The sequence below is a fragment of the Aulonocara stuartgranti genome (assembly GCF_965226115.1).
Source record: "Aulonocara stuartgranti genome assembly, chromosome: 17".
Taxonomy (NCBI): Eukaryota; Metazoa; Chordata; class Actinopteri; order Cichliformes; family Cichlidae; genus Aulonocara; species Aulonocara stuartgranti.
The window spans coordinates 10,198,178-10,215,921 of record NC_138953.1 but is presented as its reverse complement, the minus strand read 5'-3'; the positions used below and the strand labels follow the sequence as shown (position 1 = coordinate 10,215,921).

General features: G+C 40.8%; 1 protein-coding gene across 5 annotated transcripts in view; it reads right to left on the bottom strand.

Moving 5' to 3' along the window:
* bcar3 (BCAR3 adaptor protein, NSP family member) overlaps positions 1–17,744 on the bottom strand; it is a 96,997-nt gene that overhangs the window by 38,560 nt on the left and 40,693 nt on the right. For all 5 annotated transcript variants that reach the window (XM_082511466.1, XM_082511467.1, XM_082511468.1 and 2 more), the window contains 3 exons: positions 10,950–11,145; positions 10,589–10,843; positions 1,685–1,727 (listed from right to left, as the gene is read on the bottom strand). In XM_082511466.1, coding sequence (XP_082367592.1) covers positions 1,685–1,727; positions 10,589–10,843; positions 10,950–11,145 — 494 coding nt within the window. The remainder of the gene's footprint in view (positions 1–1,684; positions 1,728–10,588; positions 10,844–10,949; positions 11,146–17,744) is intronic.

The window sequence follows — 17,744 nt, the reverse complement described above, 5'->3', positions numbered from 1 at the left end:
AAAAGAACTGATTTGAAAGAAAATGTTGGGAAAAAGAAAAGTGGAGAAACCACTGCGGGTTTGTATGTAATGACAGGCTTTATTTACAGTAAAATCTAGTAGTTTGCAGTAAATGTTATGACATCTGCAAAGATCTGAAAGAAACTAATGATGTCGCTGTTCACAGGACAAAATTAGATCACATAGGTCAGTGTCATGAGGGCCAAAGCGTCGGTGTGGACACCACATAATGCAAACTTCATGCATGACTCCAGCTCAGGACATATTTGCATGCCACCCTCCTCTCTCTGATTTCCACTGTTTCTTGCCTACGTCTACAATCTATGACAGAGATGCAGGGATTGAGTAATTTGTTTGTTTTTTATTGTGAGGTATAAAAACAGTTTTTTCCCCCATTCAAGGAAAGAAAGTTTACCATTTTCACACAAACAAATATCATTTAGGAAAATGACAGAATTATTTATTTTGATAAATAATGAAGTTGAGTGTAAATCGTCCACAAACCTGCGCATTTCTTTATGAACAGAAGGTACAGACGAGCCGTCTACGATGAGCTGTGCTGATATATGAACAGCTGTCTGTGACTACAGGCCTGATTATCTGCTGCGCTTTTTCCTCCCACGCCTTTGCCTCATAATACAATTTAATTTTTGCTGGTTTATTTGTTTACTTGTCTCTTCTCTAGCCACACAGTTGCAAGCGTGGGAATCGGAAAATCGTTCCTGTTTAATTTCATTCATTGATTTAAAACCAAAACAAAACATAAAAATACAGACTCTTTCCCAGTAATGCAATCATGTCAGTGTCTGTTTAACACTGTTGTTCTAAGAAACCTGCAAAAATACAGGCATAATTATGATTTAAATAAGGCAATGTCAGCTTCAGCACTCAATTTGGTTGCTGCTCAAAATGTATTTAGATTAGATACCCTGCCTTTTCTCCACTAAATGTGCAGTACAGAAGGTTTGTATTTTGTTTGATGGTCTTAATAATACAAATTTCTTAACAACCGAGCAGACAGGAGCCAAAAATAAGAAAGGCAAAGAACTGTGTTAACAGAGCCATCGCATCTCGGTCGTCATCTGTCTTTGACTGAAAACTGCGGTGCAGGTGGTACGAAAATGATTTAATGCTGTGTGACAGCAACAAAACTGAGCGTATGATTTAAAGGCACATTATCCAAGTAGTCGAGGTGCAATTAGATTAACCTCACCTAAGAGTGATGTTTACACCTCAGTCTGCAGAAACAGCTGGTGTTTCATATCCAGTGGCAGATGTGTCCCGTTAGATGTAATCCTTTATTGGTGGGCTTTACTAAATGTTTTACTTTTATTCCCCCTTGCAAAATGTCTTTACTTTAGTACTGCAGTATTTTCACAGCAGGGTGGGAGGTCTGAGGTTTTACATAACTGCTAGTATAACTTTTTCCTTCCTACTATAATACACACAACAAGCTTCCACTTTAGTCTGCTAAACTAAATTAAGCCTGGCGGGGTCGTACATCTTATTTTACTTCTGTGTGTTTTACCATTTTACAATCAGTCTTTTTAAATACTGTTTTATGCGTTATAGGCAGTAATAAGCAGCCATATTTTCAGTAAACAAAATATTTACATTGATTATCATGGAACCGCTTATTTTCAGCAACAGCAGACAAACAATATAGCACCACTGCTTTTCCTACCTTAACGTAGTCCACTGTGGCGTCGGGCCCGGCTGCAGGCTCCCTGGGGAACACAGACAGAGACAAGGTCCGATTTAGAGAACACATCCTGCCAAAAGGACCCAGATGGGACCTTTAGGTCCTCCTTATAGCTCCTATTACAAATAAACTGCACAGTCAAGGCCGCTTGCTGACTAGTGCTGAAGATGGGTATTCAGCCCTCGTCACTCCGTAGGAGATGAATTATAGGTGTGGAGGTGTGGCACTTTTTCTTTAAAGGTCTAACAGGGTGATCCAAACAAGTGCCTGTATGATAAGAAGCCAAACCTGCGCTCTAAAGCAGAGGGCTGATTCTTGTGGCAACGCAGAGTTAATCCACATCTACTACTGTAGGTCCCACTTGGGAGTGGGTTTCTCAAAGAAAAGAAAAAAGAATCAAGTGGAACCAAAGTTTGCACTACACTGCCTTAAGTCTCCTGTTTTCCCGGTTTCGCTGCCTGACTTTCACTCCCTTTCTTTTAGTGGTAAACATGTTCCCTTACTGCCTGTCTGACTTGGCCTCTCTCTCTCTTTCTCTCTCTCTCTCCTCCCCCATCATAACACATCACAGCCACACGCCTGCCATTCAGAGTCCACTGACAATTTCACAGAGAGGTTAGAGCACACACACAAACACACACTTTTCTAATTTCCTCTTTTTGCATTTTTCTGTAATTCTCTTATTCACAAAAAAATGCTTTTGTCCATCTTCCTAATCTCAGCTTACACGCGCTGCAGTTTTATCTGCTTTTTTAATCACTTTTGTTTATCAATTGTTTAAAGATCAGATTACTCATTTTCAGTCTTCGTATTTTTGTTCTCCGTTTGTTTTTTCCGCCAATGTTAGCTTGTCACATTTTATCCCTTAACAAAACTCTTTCTGTGCTCTCCATCTCTGCGTTGAACATTGGTACTCGAGTTGCAGCTCAGTCTCGACAGGAGGCTTACAACCAGGGGCTCAGTGAAAGGGGTAATTAGCTCAAATCCGTGGCTACATTACCAAGGTTGGTAGTTTAAATCCCTTAGGCCTGCATTGGTTTTCCCACGGGAATATTAGCACAGTCCATTACTTACCAAACCAAATATGTGCAGCTCTAAGCCCTCGCAGTTTAAACATGGCCCCAAATAATGAGTGGGATTTAGTTATGTAACTGAACAGAAGCCCCCATTCACAACAATGTATAGTCATCATTCATGGAAGGTGTTCAGATCACTCTTACCCTTAATGAGTTTGCAGAACCGATGAAATGCAGCATATTAAACCTGATTCTATTTTAGGTGCACAGATCAGTCATCTGGCAGATTGTCAGGGCTTACAGATGAAATCTGCACCGAGGTTTCCTCTCAGTGGCTGTGTCTGACACAATCAGGAACTTCCTGAAGGTGCTGAGAGAAAGAACTTTCAGCTGCACCACAAGGAGTCGCTACAGTAGGTCGCTCCGCCAGGTTGATTTTTTGTTTTGTTTTGTATTGTCACCTAAAATCAAACTGGGCATCCTTCACCAGTGTAAACCCCTATACTATACACTAAACATTCAGCCATTGCAATAATACCGTATATGTGTGTGTTGCATTTATGACATTATGACAGAATGATTACCAACAAAACTTCAAAATTGCCAAACAGATGAAAACAACATCCATTAGCATGTGTAGTCCTATTTAGAAACAGATCTATAAATGTATGCATGCATACCTGAGTACAAAATAAATCAAATTAAATGTATTATAAAGTAAAACTTAAAGCACTTGACTATACTGGAGCTGAACTAATTTCTTTGTGAGGTTTATTTGACGATTGTATGACTCAGTCCATCACTGTATTTGGAAAAAGCGCCATAAATTCAATTCAATTCAATTTTATTTATATAGCGCCAAATCACAACATAAGTCGCCTCAAGGCGCTTCATAGATACAGAGAAAAACCCAACAATCATATGACCCCCTATGAGCAAGCACTTTGGCAACAGTGGGAAGGAAAAACTCCCTTTTAACAGGAAGAAACCTCCGGCAGAACCAGGCTCAGGGAGGGGCGGCCATCTGCTGCGACCGGTTGGGGTGAGAGAAGGAAGACAGGATAAAAGACATGCTGTGGAAGAGAGACAGAGGTTAATAACAGATATGATTCAATGCAGAGAGGTCTGTTAATACATAGTGAGCGAGAAAGGTGACTGGAAAGGAAAAACTCAAAGGGGTGGCTGTAGCTCAGGTGGCAGAGCAGGTCAGCCACTAATCAGAAGGTCGGTGGGTCGATCCCAGGCTGCATCCTGGCTGCATGCCAAATATCCTTGGGCAAGATACTAACCCCGTGTTTGCCTACTGGTGGTGGTCAGAGGGCCCGGTGGCGCCAGTGTCCCGCAGCCTCGCCTCTGTCAGTGCGCCCCAGGGCAGCTGTGGCTACAATGTAGCTTGCTATCGCCAGTGTGTGAATGTGTGTGTGAATGGGTGAATGACTGAATGTAGTGTAAAGCGCTTTGGGGTCCTATGGACTAGAAAAGCGCTATACAAATGCAGGCCATTACCATCATGGGAATCCCCCGGCAGCCTATGTCTATTGCAGCATAACTAAGGGAGGATTCAGGATCACCTGGTCCAGCCCTAACTATATGCTTTAGCAAAAAGGAAAGTTTTAAGCCTAATCTTGAAAGTAGAGATAGTGTCTGTCTCCTGAATCCAAACTGGAAGCTGGTTCCACAGAAGAGGGGCCTGAAAACAGGAGAAATATGCTCTCTCTTTCTAGTCCCTGTCAGGACTCTTGCTGCAGCATTTTGGATCAGCTGAAGGCTTTTCAGTGAGTTTTTTGGACATCCTGATAATAATGAATTGCAGTAGTCCAGCCTGGAAGTAATAAATGCATGAACTAGTTTTTCAGCGTCACTCTGAGACAGGATATTTCTAATTTTAGAGATGTTGCGCAAATGGAAGAACGCAGTCTTACATATTTGTTTAATATGTGCATTGAAGGACATGTCCTGGTCAAAAATGACTCCAAGGTTCCTCACAGTGTTACTGGAGGCCAAGGTAATGCCATCCAGAGTAAGAATCTGGTTAGATACCATATTTCTAGGCTTTTCAGGGCCGAGTACAATAACCTCAGTTTTATCTGAATTAAGAAGCAGAAAGTTAGCGGCCATCCAGGTCTTTATGTCTTTAAGACATTCCTGCAGTTTAACTAATTGGTGTGTGTTATCTGGCTTCATGGACAGAGAGCTGGGTGTCATCTGCATAGCAGTGAAACTGTATGCTATGTCTTCTAATGATGCTGCCCAAGGGAAGCATGTATAATGTAAACAGAATTGGTCCTAGCACTGAACCCTGTGGAACTCCATAATTAACCTCAGTGTGTGAAGAGGACTCTCCATTTACATGAACAAACTGGAGTCTATTAGATAGATATGATACAAACCACTGCAGTGCAGTACCTGTAATACCTACAGCATGTTCTAATCGCTCTAATAGGATATTATGGTCAACAGTATCGAATGTAATGTTGTGAAAGTTTTTTGAAGCCTAAGAATGGGGCGCTCTTTCAGGAATTCACGCTCTGAACCGCCCCCTTGCCTCACCTCCTAAACTGCCACAAAACTAGCAGCAGCATCGAGTTTGAAGATGTGATCAAGTGCTTTCGATCTACTCTACTTTCCACAGCATTTCCGAAATTGCTCCCTTTCATTCATTCCCATACAGATGCCGTGTGCTCATTCCTGAAACGTCTTTTCACATTTTTGGGGTTATTTTTTTTTCACTGTAGACCATTTACAGAAGTAAGACAAGACAAGTTTCAGGTATTAGCAGAGACAGCAAACGAATCTGTTTGCCTGCTGTTAAATTCTCAATTTTCCTTTGCTTTTTTTTAAAAAAAAGTAAAATATACAACTATGAGGAATAAAAAACTAGATGGGTATGTGTATGCATCCATGCTCTCCCCCGCTATTCCAAAATTACAGGATGAAGCACCAAGCGATAGATATAGCTTTCTTTTACTCCATCCATCCTCTTTCACTTATCCAATATAGGGGTCACAGTGGGGATGGCGCCTATCCCAGCTGTCTGATAGGTTGTGTACACCCTGGACAGGTCACCAGTCTACTGCAGGGTAATAGAGACACAAACATTTATGCTTACATTTGTACCTAAATTCAATTTTAAAAGTCACCAGTTAATCTAACACATGTCTTTGGATTGTGGGAGGAAGCTATAAATAGCCAGAGACCTTCTTGCCGTGAGATGACAGTGCTAACCACTGCACTGCTGACATGCTGACAAAATTTAAAATGTGAACTGCTGGTGATACTCTATATCAAAGCAATGGGAAGCTTCTACCAATGGGAAAAGAGCTGTGAGTGGCTGCAGAGCCTCTGTCCTATGTTATAAAAGCACCTGCTGCAGGTAATGCATTATGTTTGGCATACACTGATTAGTGCTTGATATTCAACGCTGAAGATAAAGGACATAGAAGCAGTAGAGGAATTTCTGTGGTTTGAAATCTGAACTAAAATCAGAAACTCACTGAACATTTTCTGTATCCATGTGTGTTGCTTCTCCGAGGTCAGTGGTTTGCTGGACCTTTGATGGGACCAAAGTTTTTTACCACTCCAACCACTTGCCCCTTGTAACCTCAGCCTGGATCTCCAGGATTAGGTGGGTTCAATGCAGACAGACAACACCCATCTACATCCTCCTGGGTTAAAAGTGCCAAAATTGAGGGAGGGAAATTCCCTTTTTTGAAAATTCCCCTCAGGCAGGTCAAAGGTCAGGCTCACAAACAGAGTGATAGCCCCGGAGCAAACAGAGATTCGGTGTCACTCCTTGTGTGCTAGGTTAGCAATGTTTACTCATCCTGGCTACAGCGTTAAAAGAATTTAAACAGAGCATGATGGATGTGCGATAGCGAAGCATTCCAGGGGACACGAGCTGACCACTGCGAGGCAGCACTCGCCACAATCTTTTTCTGGCTACTGTTGTTCTTTGCGCTTCACCGCACAATACTCAGCAAGGCCACAACTGGCTTAAGTTAGGAACTACACTATATTTGTGTGTGTGGGAGAGAGAGTGTGTTGAAGGGAGGCTAAGACAGAGAGAGAGAGAGAGACAGACAAGGATAGGGAGAAATGGAAAAAGTTGATGGCAGCATGCAGAGTCTGAAGGCAGCCTACAGAGGTCAGTGTGCTTCCATTAGAAAGTGAAAAGTCTCAATTTACTGTCAGTTTGTGTTTATCTTAGCTGATTTCTATGCATTCTAGTTTTAATACCACAGGCTGAACAGTTATTCTAAAATAAATGGCATTAATTAATTCCCAAAAGGCATTTGATCTTAGTTTCGTACAATATGCTGAAAAACACACTAGCTCTGTTGGCAGACAGTTGTCCTACAATGCAAAGCAGAAATGAAACGGAGTAACAAAAACTAAATAAACTGATAAATTAGAATAAATTAGAATAAGAACGGCTCTGACACCTGGCATCTTTTCAGATACAACATCTTTTCAGTACAAACAGGTAAAATACAAGGCTAAATGTCATTTGCACTGCTGTAGATAGCAGATTTACTCTGAATCATCCCCTTTCCAGGACAATCTGTTGAGTTTAGCCTACAAAAGGACATTTTTAGTGAACCTTTTGTAATGATTCAGCTTTCACAAAACTACAAAAAAAAAAAAACAATAATATTGAGTGCATTTGGAAAAAGGAAGTCCATTTTGTTCTTGATGATCAATGATGATCTGTTTACTGGTATGCATTTTATAGTGCATCCAAGGTATCCAAGGTAGCATAATGTTTAAAATTAAACACTGAACTATTGTTCTAAAGAAATGTTTGATATCTGTTTGTGTAGAATTTGCTTTCCTTGGACTTGAGATCCGTGCACGATTGCGTTTGCTTCGTTTTATCCATTTATACAATTTGTTGCATCTTATTTTATACAGTAAAGCACTTTCTGGCTCTTAAAAAGCACTATATGAACAAACCTTACATAAAGTACTTGTTAGTGAGTTATTGTTAGCGGGTGGGGAATTCAGAATTTCATTTACACTATACAAATAAAAAGAAAAGTTTCAGATATCACCAGACTGTTATTGTCCATCTATACTCCCTCCAACTCTGAACTCTGTCTGCTCAGTTTCCTCCTCCCCCTCCTTTCTTGGTGGTCCTAGAGCTGCCCTCAAAGGTCAACACAAAGACACATGGACCAATGGGAAGATAGTGTGACATAAGGTTAGGGGTCATAGGCCAGCAATGGACAGTCAGTGGTTACATTCCATAAAGACATACTCATCATTTTATAGAAATCTCTGCTGTGAATTGTTTGTAGTTTGAAACCAAATGACCAGAGGTGGGAGGAAACTCTGGAATTTGGAAAATTTCTGGGAGTGTTAAGAGCAATCTATATGTGCACTAGAAAAATAAAAAGTTTGAATGTTTTAGTTTGAATAGGAAAAAGAATTTGTGTCAACTCATAAAAACTAAGAAGAACCAGCATAATTGAACAGGAAACTTTAAATTTGAGGATGTGGACTTGAATAAGATACTTTCCTTTCTGTCAGGTCATTAGCTGCCATCCTTACATTATGGCTCAGTCACCCTAGAGTCAAAATAGAAGAGCGTGTGACTAGGTGGTTGTCATGGTTGCACATGTCCTCAACCTCAGGGTGATCACTTTCAATCACAAGGTTTGCCTGGGTGCAGAAAGCACATGGCTACAAAAACTGTGGCCCAACTTGGCTTGACTGCGACCACACTGCGACAGATTGGAGTGCGCAAGCAAATTATTGCAGTCTAATTCATAAATGCAGACTTGCAGCTTGCCAACACACTGTAATCAATCTGACGACAGCAATTGACTGAGTGGGTGCAAACCTGGTCCTCGTCTTTGAAGCAACCATTTCAAAGGCATCGAGATCCAAAGTTTATTACTTAAAGTTGCAATAATTTTGGATCTGCTCTGACTGCTTAAAGGGAACACTATTGACATTCTTTGCTGTCAGCCTAAAGTGGAGTTAATGGCAAACAATCTAAATCAAATTAGACACGTTTTTAAAAAATGAAAAGTAGCTCAGAATGCAAAACTGTGTTATATCACCTGAAGTTATTCAGCTCAATTTTATTTGTATAACGCCAAATCACAACAACAGTCTCCTCAAGGTGCCTCGCCCCAGTGGGGCTGTGAGTTTTGGCCTGGAATAATTCAACAACTGAGTGGTAATGACGACAGAGAGTTCACAACATGAGAGAGACAAATATACTAACTGAGCCTTATTTGGAAATACTCTGGATTTGAGTCAGTAGATGGATAAGTTTAAAAACTCAACTGCGCTGATTCATCACTGAAACGACCAGGTTATCAAGCTATCACAGCAGGTCCCTGGTGGTTTGTTTATCTCCAGTTTCATGCTGAGCAAAAGATAAGACTGTGTTTTCGTGTTTTTCTACACAACAGCATGCTCACTTTCCTTCCGTTCCCTCTTTACCCAGTAACCTAATAATCGTATTTGTTTCCTGAGTATGTAGATATTTTAAAAAGATATGTTTAATTATCTGTAGTCTCGATATTTGGACTCAACATCTGAATGGTTCAAACCTGCACAGGTAATCTGAAGGAATAATCAAAAGCAACTTTTGCCTGATTCTCACAGTCTTAACTTGAAGTAAGGCTGGGGGTGGGGGGGTGGGGGGTGGGGGTGGGTGTCAAGATCTCTGTCTAAATAAATAAATAAATCTGGGTAAATTCCCAGATGATTAAACATGCAACTATTTCACATTCAAAATGAGTAAAGACAATTAGCAGCCTATTTATGCAAGATAATTCATAATTTTACTGGGGGGGTTATATTGGCTGGGTCTGATTATTGAGGGGGGGGGGGGGGGGGGGGGGGGGTCATAACCCCCTTAACCCCCCTGGAAATTACGCCCCTGGGTGGATGAGAACCGACATGCCAAAACTTTAGAAATATGCTTTCTTGATGAACTTTATCATCAGGTAATGGCTGAATTTTCATGAACTTTAATCAGTCAAAAGGCTCATTTATGCATGAAAGGTGTAAAAGCTGGCACTTTCTGTGCTAGCTGTTTAAAAGAACAAGAAAATACCCATGAAGTTGTACTAACGTTGTGAAAGAACACAAAAAAAAGAACAATATGCTACTCATTATTTTGCCACCTGTACAGGCTGAATTTGACCTGGACAAATTGTCCCACTGTATGTCAGCGGTCTATGAAATCTATCCGGCATGGAGGCAGACAGATAAAAAGTAGAGACAAAGACTTCACAGTAGTCTCTGATCTGCCACGCCACACCCTGACCAACAAAGGTAACCCAACTGCTGGGGGCTACACGAATGCGCCCACAGACGCACATCACATGCACACACAAAGCTGGCTACATCAGATACAGTCTGTTGTAACTCTACACTAGAGATAGAAAGGTGGAGGACATGATGAGGGATGAGATGTGTGTGGGTTTGTGTGTGTGTGTGTGTGTGCTCCCTCTGAAGTTGAGCTAATCACTACACCCCCTCAGGGGTCTCTATACAACCTCACTTTTCTCCATCCAACTCCACACTGTCTCACTCTCCAGTCTGAAGAGGAGCAGTGTTTTCTCGAGAGCACTAACAGTCTCTGATCATCAAACATTGCCAGCCTTCAGAATGACAAGACACCCCTGCAACAATCACCTTTTATCATGATAGTACTGAACAAAAGGTGCTTCTTCTGAAAGATGGTTTCCCTACACAAACATCTGACAGATATAAAGATAAGCAACAGTCGTACTTGTGATGAAGACTGTCATTTGCCCAGAATGTGCAAGAACAAACCGCAGAATGAAAATGAAACTATAAACATCCAGAAGCATTATCCATGTTTGTCTGTGTTTGTGAACATGTTTACCTGTAACCATGGAAGTCATCAGCGATATTTTGGACCAGTGAAGAGGTCATGGACTGATGAGGGTACTCAGCAGTCAGTAATGCATTCTCATAAATTAAAGGCTCTGTGTGATTGGCTTTGGGGTCCCAGGTGTAGTTTCCATGTGTGAGGTTGACCCCTCCTCTTTTGCGCCGAGGCAGAGTCCCATGAATAGAGATTGGCTGGTAGGTGGCAGCTGGCTTTTCTGATAGGCTGCCACACTGGCCTGGATGGAGACTGCAGGACAAAAAGCAAACAGTTACTCACACTGGGAAATGTTACTATTGCTGATTTCTAATAAATGACTCAACAGCAGTGAGCTTATGATGGTTACACAGCTTACCCAGGTCTGGAGCTGAGAAGATCCATGGAGGATGTGAGAGAGGCCTGGTGCCTCCTGGAGGAGCAGGTATTATTGCTTGGGGCACCAAGAGGGCTGCTGGGTACTCCAGAGTGGCCTGTGCCTCCTCCCAGGGTGTGGTGTGCTTGAAGAGACCTGGGCAGACTAGCAAAACGCCCCTCTGCCATCATCCTCAACTCTGGAAACAAAACACATACAGACATTTACTGTTAAACAGTAATGACATACACCATGACTTTGGATTACTTAATAAAGATTAAGAACTTTACTGAGTTCCTGCAAATATAAAGGAAACTAAGTGAATGAATCAAACAAATTAGCTGTCTTCAGGTGTGTTATAACGAACAGTAATCTCAGCTATACATTTGTGTAACAATGGCTGACATGAAGCACTGACTGAGATGAAATGGCGCACACAGCCAGTATACAGTAGTTGTCTCTCTTTAATGGAGACACAAAGCCATCATTCTCACTCTCTTTCAAGTGTTCATACATACAGAAATACTTACTAGCACTTTTCGCTAATGTTTAGTAGATGCAGCAAGTTAATCTGACCTCTGAATAACACCCCATCTCTATTTAATGGATTCCCCCCCCCCCTTTTTTTTTAAAAAACAAAAAATTTCATGTGCACACTCTGAAACAAAATCTGTAGCTACACTGTGTCTGAAAACGAAGCCAATAAAATCCACATAAGTTAGCAAATGGATAACAATTTAATATTTCCACTGAAGAGGGGAAGATTAAAGTAAAGTAGATGTGTTTGAGAATTTCGCCTGAGCCAATTTTTATACAATAGTTGGATCGGAGCCACGTTTTCTTTTCTCCCACACCAGACTGAAGGCTGACTTCAGCCCTCTGTTAGTGGATATGAGAACAGAATAGAGGTCTGACCCTGTGTGCCTCAGTGTTATGTGATATTTTTAGCAACAACCTCTGAGTATCAGTATCAGTATAACACTAGGACATTTTCAAAATACTTTGTATTCCAGTAATCTCCTTAAAAACTGATTCATACACCAGATACTTAAAAAAAGGGAAAACAGAAAAAAAGAAAAGAGAGCAGCACTGCACCCAACTTTATTTTTGCCCATTAGCTAGATCTTGTGTAATGAACAGACAGACACAGTTATAAATACAGCATGATGAACATGACCGATAGGATGACAGGGAACTAAAACACAGGACAGAGAAATTCCCCTGCTGTGTGACGATGAGTGAACAGCACAGCTTTATCCGCTCTGAATCACTCACAGCACAGCAGTTAGTCATACTGTACAAACTAAAATAACACGGTAGCAGACTGGATTCAACTGACCCGCTCTCTAATCTCAAACCTAAGAATCTGATCTGAACAACTGAGCCCGTGTTTGCTATTGTTAAACAGCCTGATTATGATCAGAGAACACAAGCTGAAGGAACATAATCAAACTGACCGGTGTTCAACTGACCTGCAGTAACTGCAGAAAAATGCTGCTGGACCACTTTTACATGTGCATGATAATAACAAAAAAGATGATCCGCAACAAACAACAAAAACTAACAGCTCAGACGGACATCATTTCAGACCATGTGTACAGTACAGAAACGTGCCTCCTAGCAGCAAACTGTCTTACATTTAATACTTTGATAGCAAGCCGAAATGATAAAATGTCTTTGTAGCATTTTTGTTTAGACTTCTGCCAATGCGAACAGAACTAGCGCTTAAAAATATGTGAAAGCATAAATTGGAGCACTTGTTGGAGCAGCATTACAGCCACAGAAGTCAATTTCCCCGCTTCCAGGGCTGTGCTAAAGTATGCTCAATGACTGAGATGATTGATACCCTGTGTGATGTCTCCAAGATTTGTGTTTAGTAGCACTTTTTTGGTCTTTTGGCAAAAATACTCGCATAGTTTCTCATCTACGGCTGTTGTTTGCTGTCACATTAAATGGCAAACGCTAGAGTTAACACCAGCTCAAAGGAGAAGGCTACAAACGAGAGGACACAACCTTTCAGTAGGTTCTTGGAGTTTGGTCACTCCTATAAATAAACCAGGACCGCCTTAAACTGGAACTAAATGCTAAAACTTAACTCCAGCAGGGGGTCACTGAGCCACCAGCTTGTAATCATGAATATCAATAAAAATGCAAATAATGGTTTAGAGAAAGGAACAGCTGGCTGGTTCAGGACTCTTCAGTGTACACAGTAAAAGTCCTTCTAAGGCATGCCGGGTCAGAGAGAGTGGATTCCTCTGAAGGGTAGAACGACTACAACAGGAGAAGCTATTATACGACCCTTGGGGACGGTCAGCTGTATGTGTATTTGTGTGTGTGTGGCCCTGACCATCTGCCAGACACAGACACACACTCTCCTGCAGAAGAGAATTGACTGACTCTCACTGATTGAAAACACAAACATTTAGCACTTACTCCCGTATACTGGGTCCGTTTAACTAATACATAAACAATTGATTCTGAGAGCTACAGCTACACTCTTGTCCTGTACATTTGCCTATTCTTTTCCAACCATTTATTTTTTTCTGCATTATTTCACTCTTCTCTCACTGGTCCCTACTCATCCATCTTCCCCCTTTCTCTTGTAGTCTCACACCCTCCTCCACACAGACATGCCCTCCCTCCCTTCCTCCCTGCCTGTCCATCATGGCAGCTCCCAGACTTGTCCTTCTCCCTTTTCTTTATCCTTTTACCTCTTATAATAATGGACTCGTCTAGTTCCCCACCACTTTTATCTTTGTCCCTGGTTCACCCTCTCTTCTCCACAGCTGTTCAACCAGTAGTTATAACTCTGCAAATGAGTGCAAGTGCTTCCTATACCAAGTCTATTATTTCCTATGTATGGACAGTATACGCTATAGTGGGTCAGACAGATTTGAAAAGACATCCATGCCAAAGAATTTGTGTTTTATACCAGCAAGTTTTAACTTCACATTAGGTTTGAGTGACACTTGCTAGTGCCTTTTTTTCATGTACAAGGTGTGTGCACGTTAAGTAACGTAAAAACTTCTTAAAATCAGTATCGTAACGGTTAATACTAGCGCTCATAACATAATCCCTCAGAAGCACAAGTGACAATATAATCAGTATACGGCAGAAAAGATAGGGGTATCAACAAAAAAAATATCAAGAATGCTGAGTCATTATTTCTACAATTTTGACCCACATTTCAACTGGTATCAATTTTCGCTTGTTGTTTTACAGAAAAACTGTTTGTTTTAAATAATGTGCTTTCGTACAAACACACAGGAATGAACATTTCAAGATAATGATAAATTATTCATTCTAAGAGCTGGAGGGAAAAAAAAGTTTTTGCTTATAAATTTATTATTATTTTTTAAATCAAAACTAAACTAAAATGAAACAGCAGTAAGAAAAATCAACATATCAGAAACTTGATGCAGTCTTACCTTCAGAAACAACAAGAAATAACTATGTTTACATATTTCATGTTTACAAACGTACTCATGTTCATATACTAACAGTGCAATGTAGACGGTTACAAAGAGGAAAAACAGTCATAAAGTTTCAGTTTTTATTCCTCAGGTTCATTTAATAAATATCCTTCAAAATGCCCAATCATTCCCCTGCAATTGGTGGATCCTTATTCAACTGTCACATTGTTATTGTATTTAAACTGGTTATGAGGAATATTTTAAGAAGGTATTTATGCTATCTTACCTAAACATATGGTAGCCCAAAGCTGAGTACAAGTAAAATTTTTGTTATTACCTCAACCCAGTAAGATTGGGTAGCTAGACAATTCCAAAATAAATGGTTAAAAGGGAAATTCACACAGTTTCACATGTTCATAAAGGTCTGCCAGCCAATAAAAAGTTTTATTCTTTAGCCATGTAACAGACAAAACATCCTCAAGTGAGATTTGGTTTGTCACCAACACTAGTGAAGGCCTTGGGTTTGGAACAATAACATTTGTGCACAAGACCTTGGAGGGGGGGGGGGGGGGGGGGGGGGGGGGACGTGTAGGTTAACGGGAAGAGGAAATGGCAGTATAAACATTTAGAGGACAGCAGTTCATTATAAAGAATTACTATCAATAAAACAAATATGCCTTCCTCCTTTTCACAGAGTATCTCTTGAGCCATTTCCATCTGAAGGACACTACTTTTGCAATCGGTTCAATTCAATTTAGTCAAATGTTTTGATGGTGAGCTCTCTCAGCATCTCTCCAGCCAACCCAACACATCAGCCAGGAGGCAGAGAGCTCTTTGGCTAATCCACTCAAGTAGTGGTTTTAAAATATTGGCCTTTTTGGGGAACATCAGGAGTCTTTAAGAGAGTTCCGCGAATCTCTTTTAGTCCTTTGGTACCATGGACAGATGGTTTACAAAACACAAACCGAGCGTCTAGATTAAAAAACACACTCGATAAAATGCTTCAAAAATAAAGTAGGGTTTTAACATTAAGCTTCAGATGCTGCAGAGGTGGTCTGTCATTACACACGAGCATACACACAACCGGGAGGACGAGCGCAAACATCAACATGCTTGGGAATGAGGGATTTCCTCTGGCTGGCTTAAAGTGTCTTCCTGCTTTAACATGCACGCAAATACTCATGCGCATGCACACACACACACATTAGGAAAACCACCCCTGGCCAGAAGTGAACAATGGGAACAACTGTCACATGACCACTGTGTAGAGCCAGTCTTTGTTAGAGAGAGGGAGAGGTGTCCTACTGCGCTCTTCAGTGCGTGGGCTCACCAGTGTGTGTGTGTGTGTGTGTGTGTGTGTGTGAAAGAGTGTGTGTGTGTGTGAGAGATGTGTTTAACATATTAATGAGGCTCTTATTAAATCCCACAGCAGTAGCTGCCATTTCATACTTCTAAACCTTTGTGCACATCTCTCACTCTGTCAGACAGTCACACCTAACTTCCCCTCAGCATGTGCACTCATTTTGTACATTTACGCATCAGTCTTAACTGTACAGTCACTGTACACCACACTGTCAGACAGTTGCACGAAGTGGCAGCTGAGTAGGTGATGAATGGAGCTTGTAGATTTTCACTTCAGTAAAAGATGCAGAGTGAACTGTCAGGAAGAACCTGCAACCTTAAATCTGAAACCAAGTTTCAAATGATGTTTGAACTACAAAGATTGCACTGCATTGTGGGATGCACTTCTGACATCTTCTCATGTGTAAACAATTGAATTAAAAAGCTGATATATTTAATTATTTGTTAAATTGATCAAATTAAAGGCTATATATGCCTGAAGCATTGGTTAGTGTTATCACTGTCATCTTATTGTTATTTCACAACTAAAGCTATGCTACTTACAAGGAAGCACGGATAGTGCAAGCCAGGCTGTATAACAAATTCTGGCTTATCTCCAAAAGGAAAATCACCAGGACAGTGATTGGTTTCATTTACTCAAGCTTTTGTTGAGAAAACAGGCAGAACAAAAACAGGAAACAGGTTAAGTAAGGTAAGGTAGCACATACCCACTACATTAACTACATGTGGACTCAAAAGGATCCCAAATGGATCGATATGAAGCAGGAAAAAACAAACAAAAAACCTGCTAAATATGTTACTCTAAATGTAAATTGATTGGTACTTACATACTTAATTTGATCACCCCAACCGCTTCTTACAACAAGCCCCAATTACCCATTTACACGCACATTCATACAAGGGCTTATTTCTGTGTCCAAGTGTTTCACACCTAGCATTCACACTCCAATGGTTGTATCGGAGCAACTCGACATTCAGTCTCTTGCCAAAAAGCCAGTGATCAAACCACCAAGCTTCTGATTAGTAGATGATCTCCTCTACCTCCTGAAGCGCAGCCACCCAACACTTCTTCACATAAATGACTAAATCAGTGTTTGACATTTTGGGTAACAGACCCATTTGCCTTCTCTCTGACAGTTCGATGGCAAGACTGATCCCACTTCAAGCCTTTTCATACTTGTCTGTACAACAATAAGGAAAGGTCAGAGCTAGAGGATAATGATGTGAGCTTAGCATAAGGACGAGGGGTACCTGTAACACCATTTCAAATCTTGTAAAGCTTTTTTAAAATGTCATTAAACATCATGTAATGTGCATAGTAGAAAGGTACCATTGTGCTGTTTTTGTCCATATTTCCACGTCATCTGTCTTACTGCTTTAATAAAGAAAAATTGCAGGTTCTAAGTTTAATTCAAAAATACTTAGCCTCTTTGACACAATCCACATCACTGATGTTGAAGATGCTGTGTCTAGCCCAGATGCTTCAAAGTTCCCAACTATATTATTTAGTATACTGCTGGATGGATAAATCTGGATCGTACTCTCTGTATTTGTCACATGTTTGTGTCTCTCTAAAGTCTTCTGGGCATCGGATGCAAGCATTAGAAGAAAATGTACAATATTTTCTTCAGATTTAAAGTACCACATATTGGTGATGACCAAGTAATGCAGCAATGTACTTAAATGAAGACCATAAATATCTGTTTTTCCCCCTTTTCCAGCTATGCAGGGTCTCTGTCTTTGCAAAGATTAGTAGGTTGTATAGTGCTGATGGCTTACTGGAATACCAAACAACTGACACCACAAGGAATCCAAGTAACACAACACTACACATACAATACTGACCCTGGAAACACACAACCGTCACAAATCTGTGCTCCTTGCATCTGACACAGACACATTTTAGCATTAAAGGCTGAATCTCATTGGTTTACTCCAACTCCACTGAGAAGTTCAGACATGACACTGACTAATGTCTGAAGCAACCTGCTGCATACATGTGTTCCCCCCCCAACATCAACAC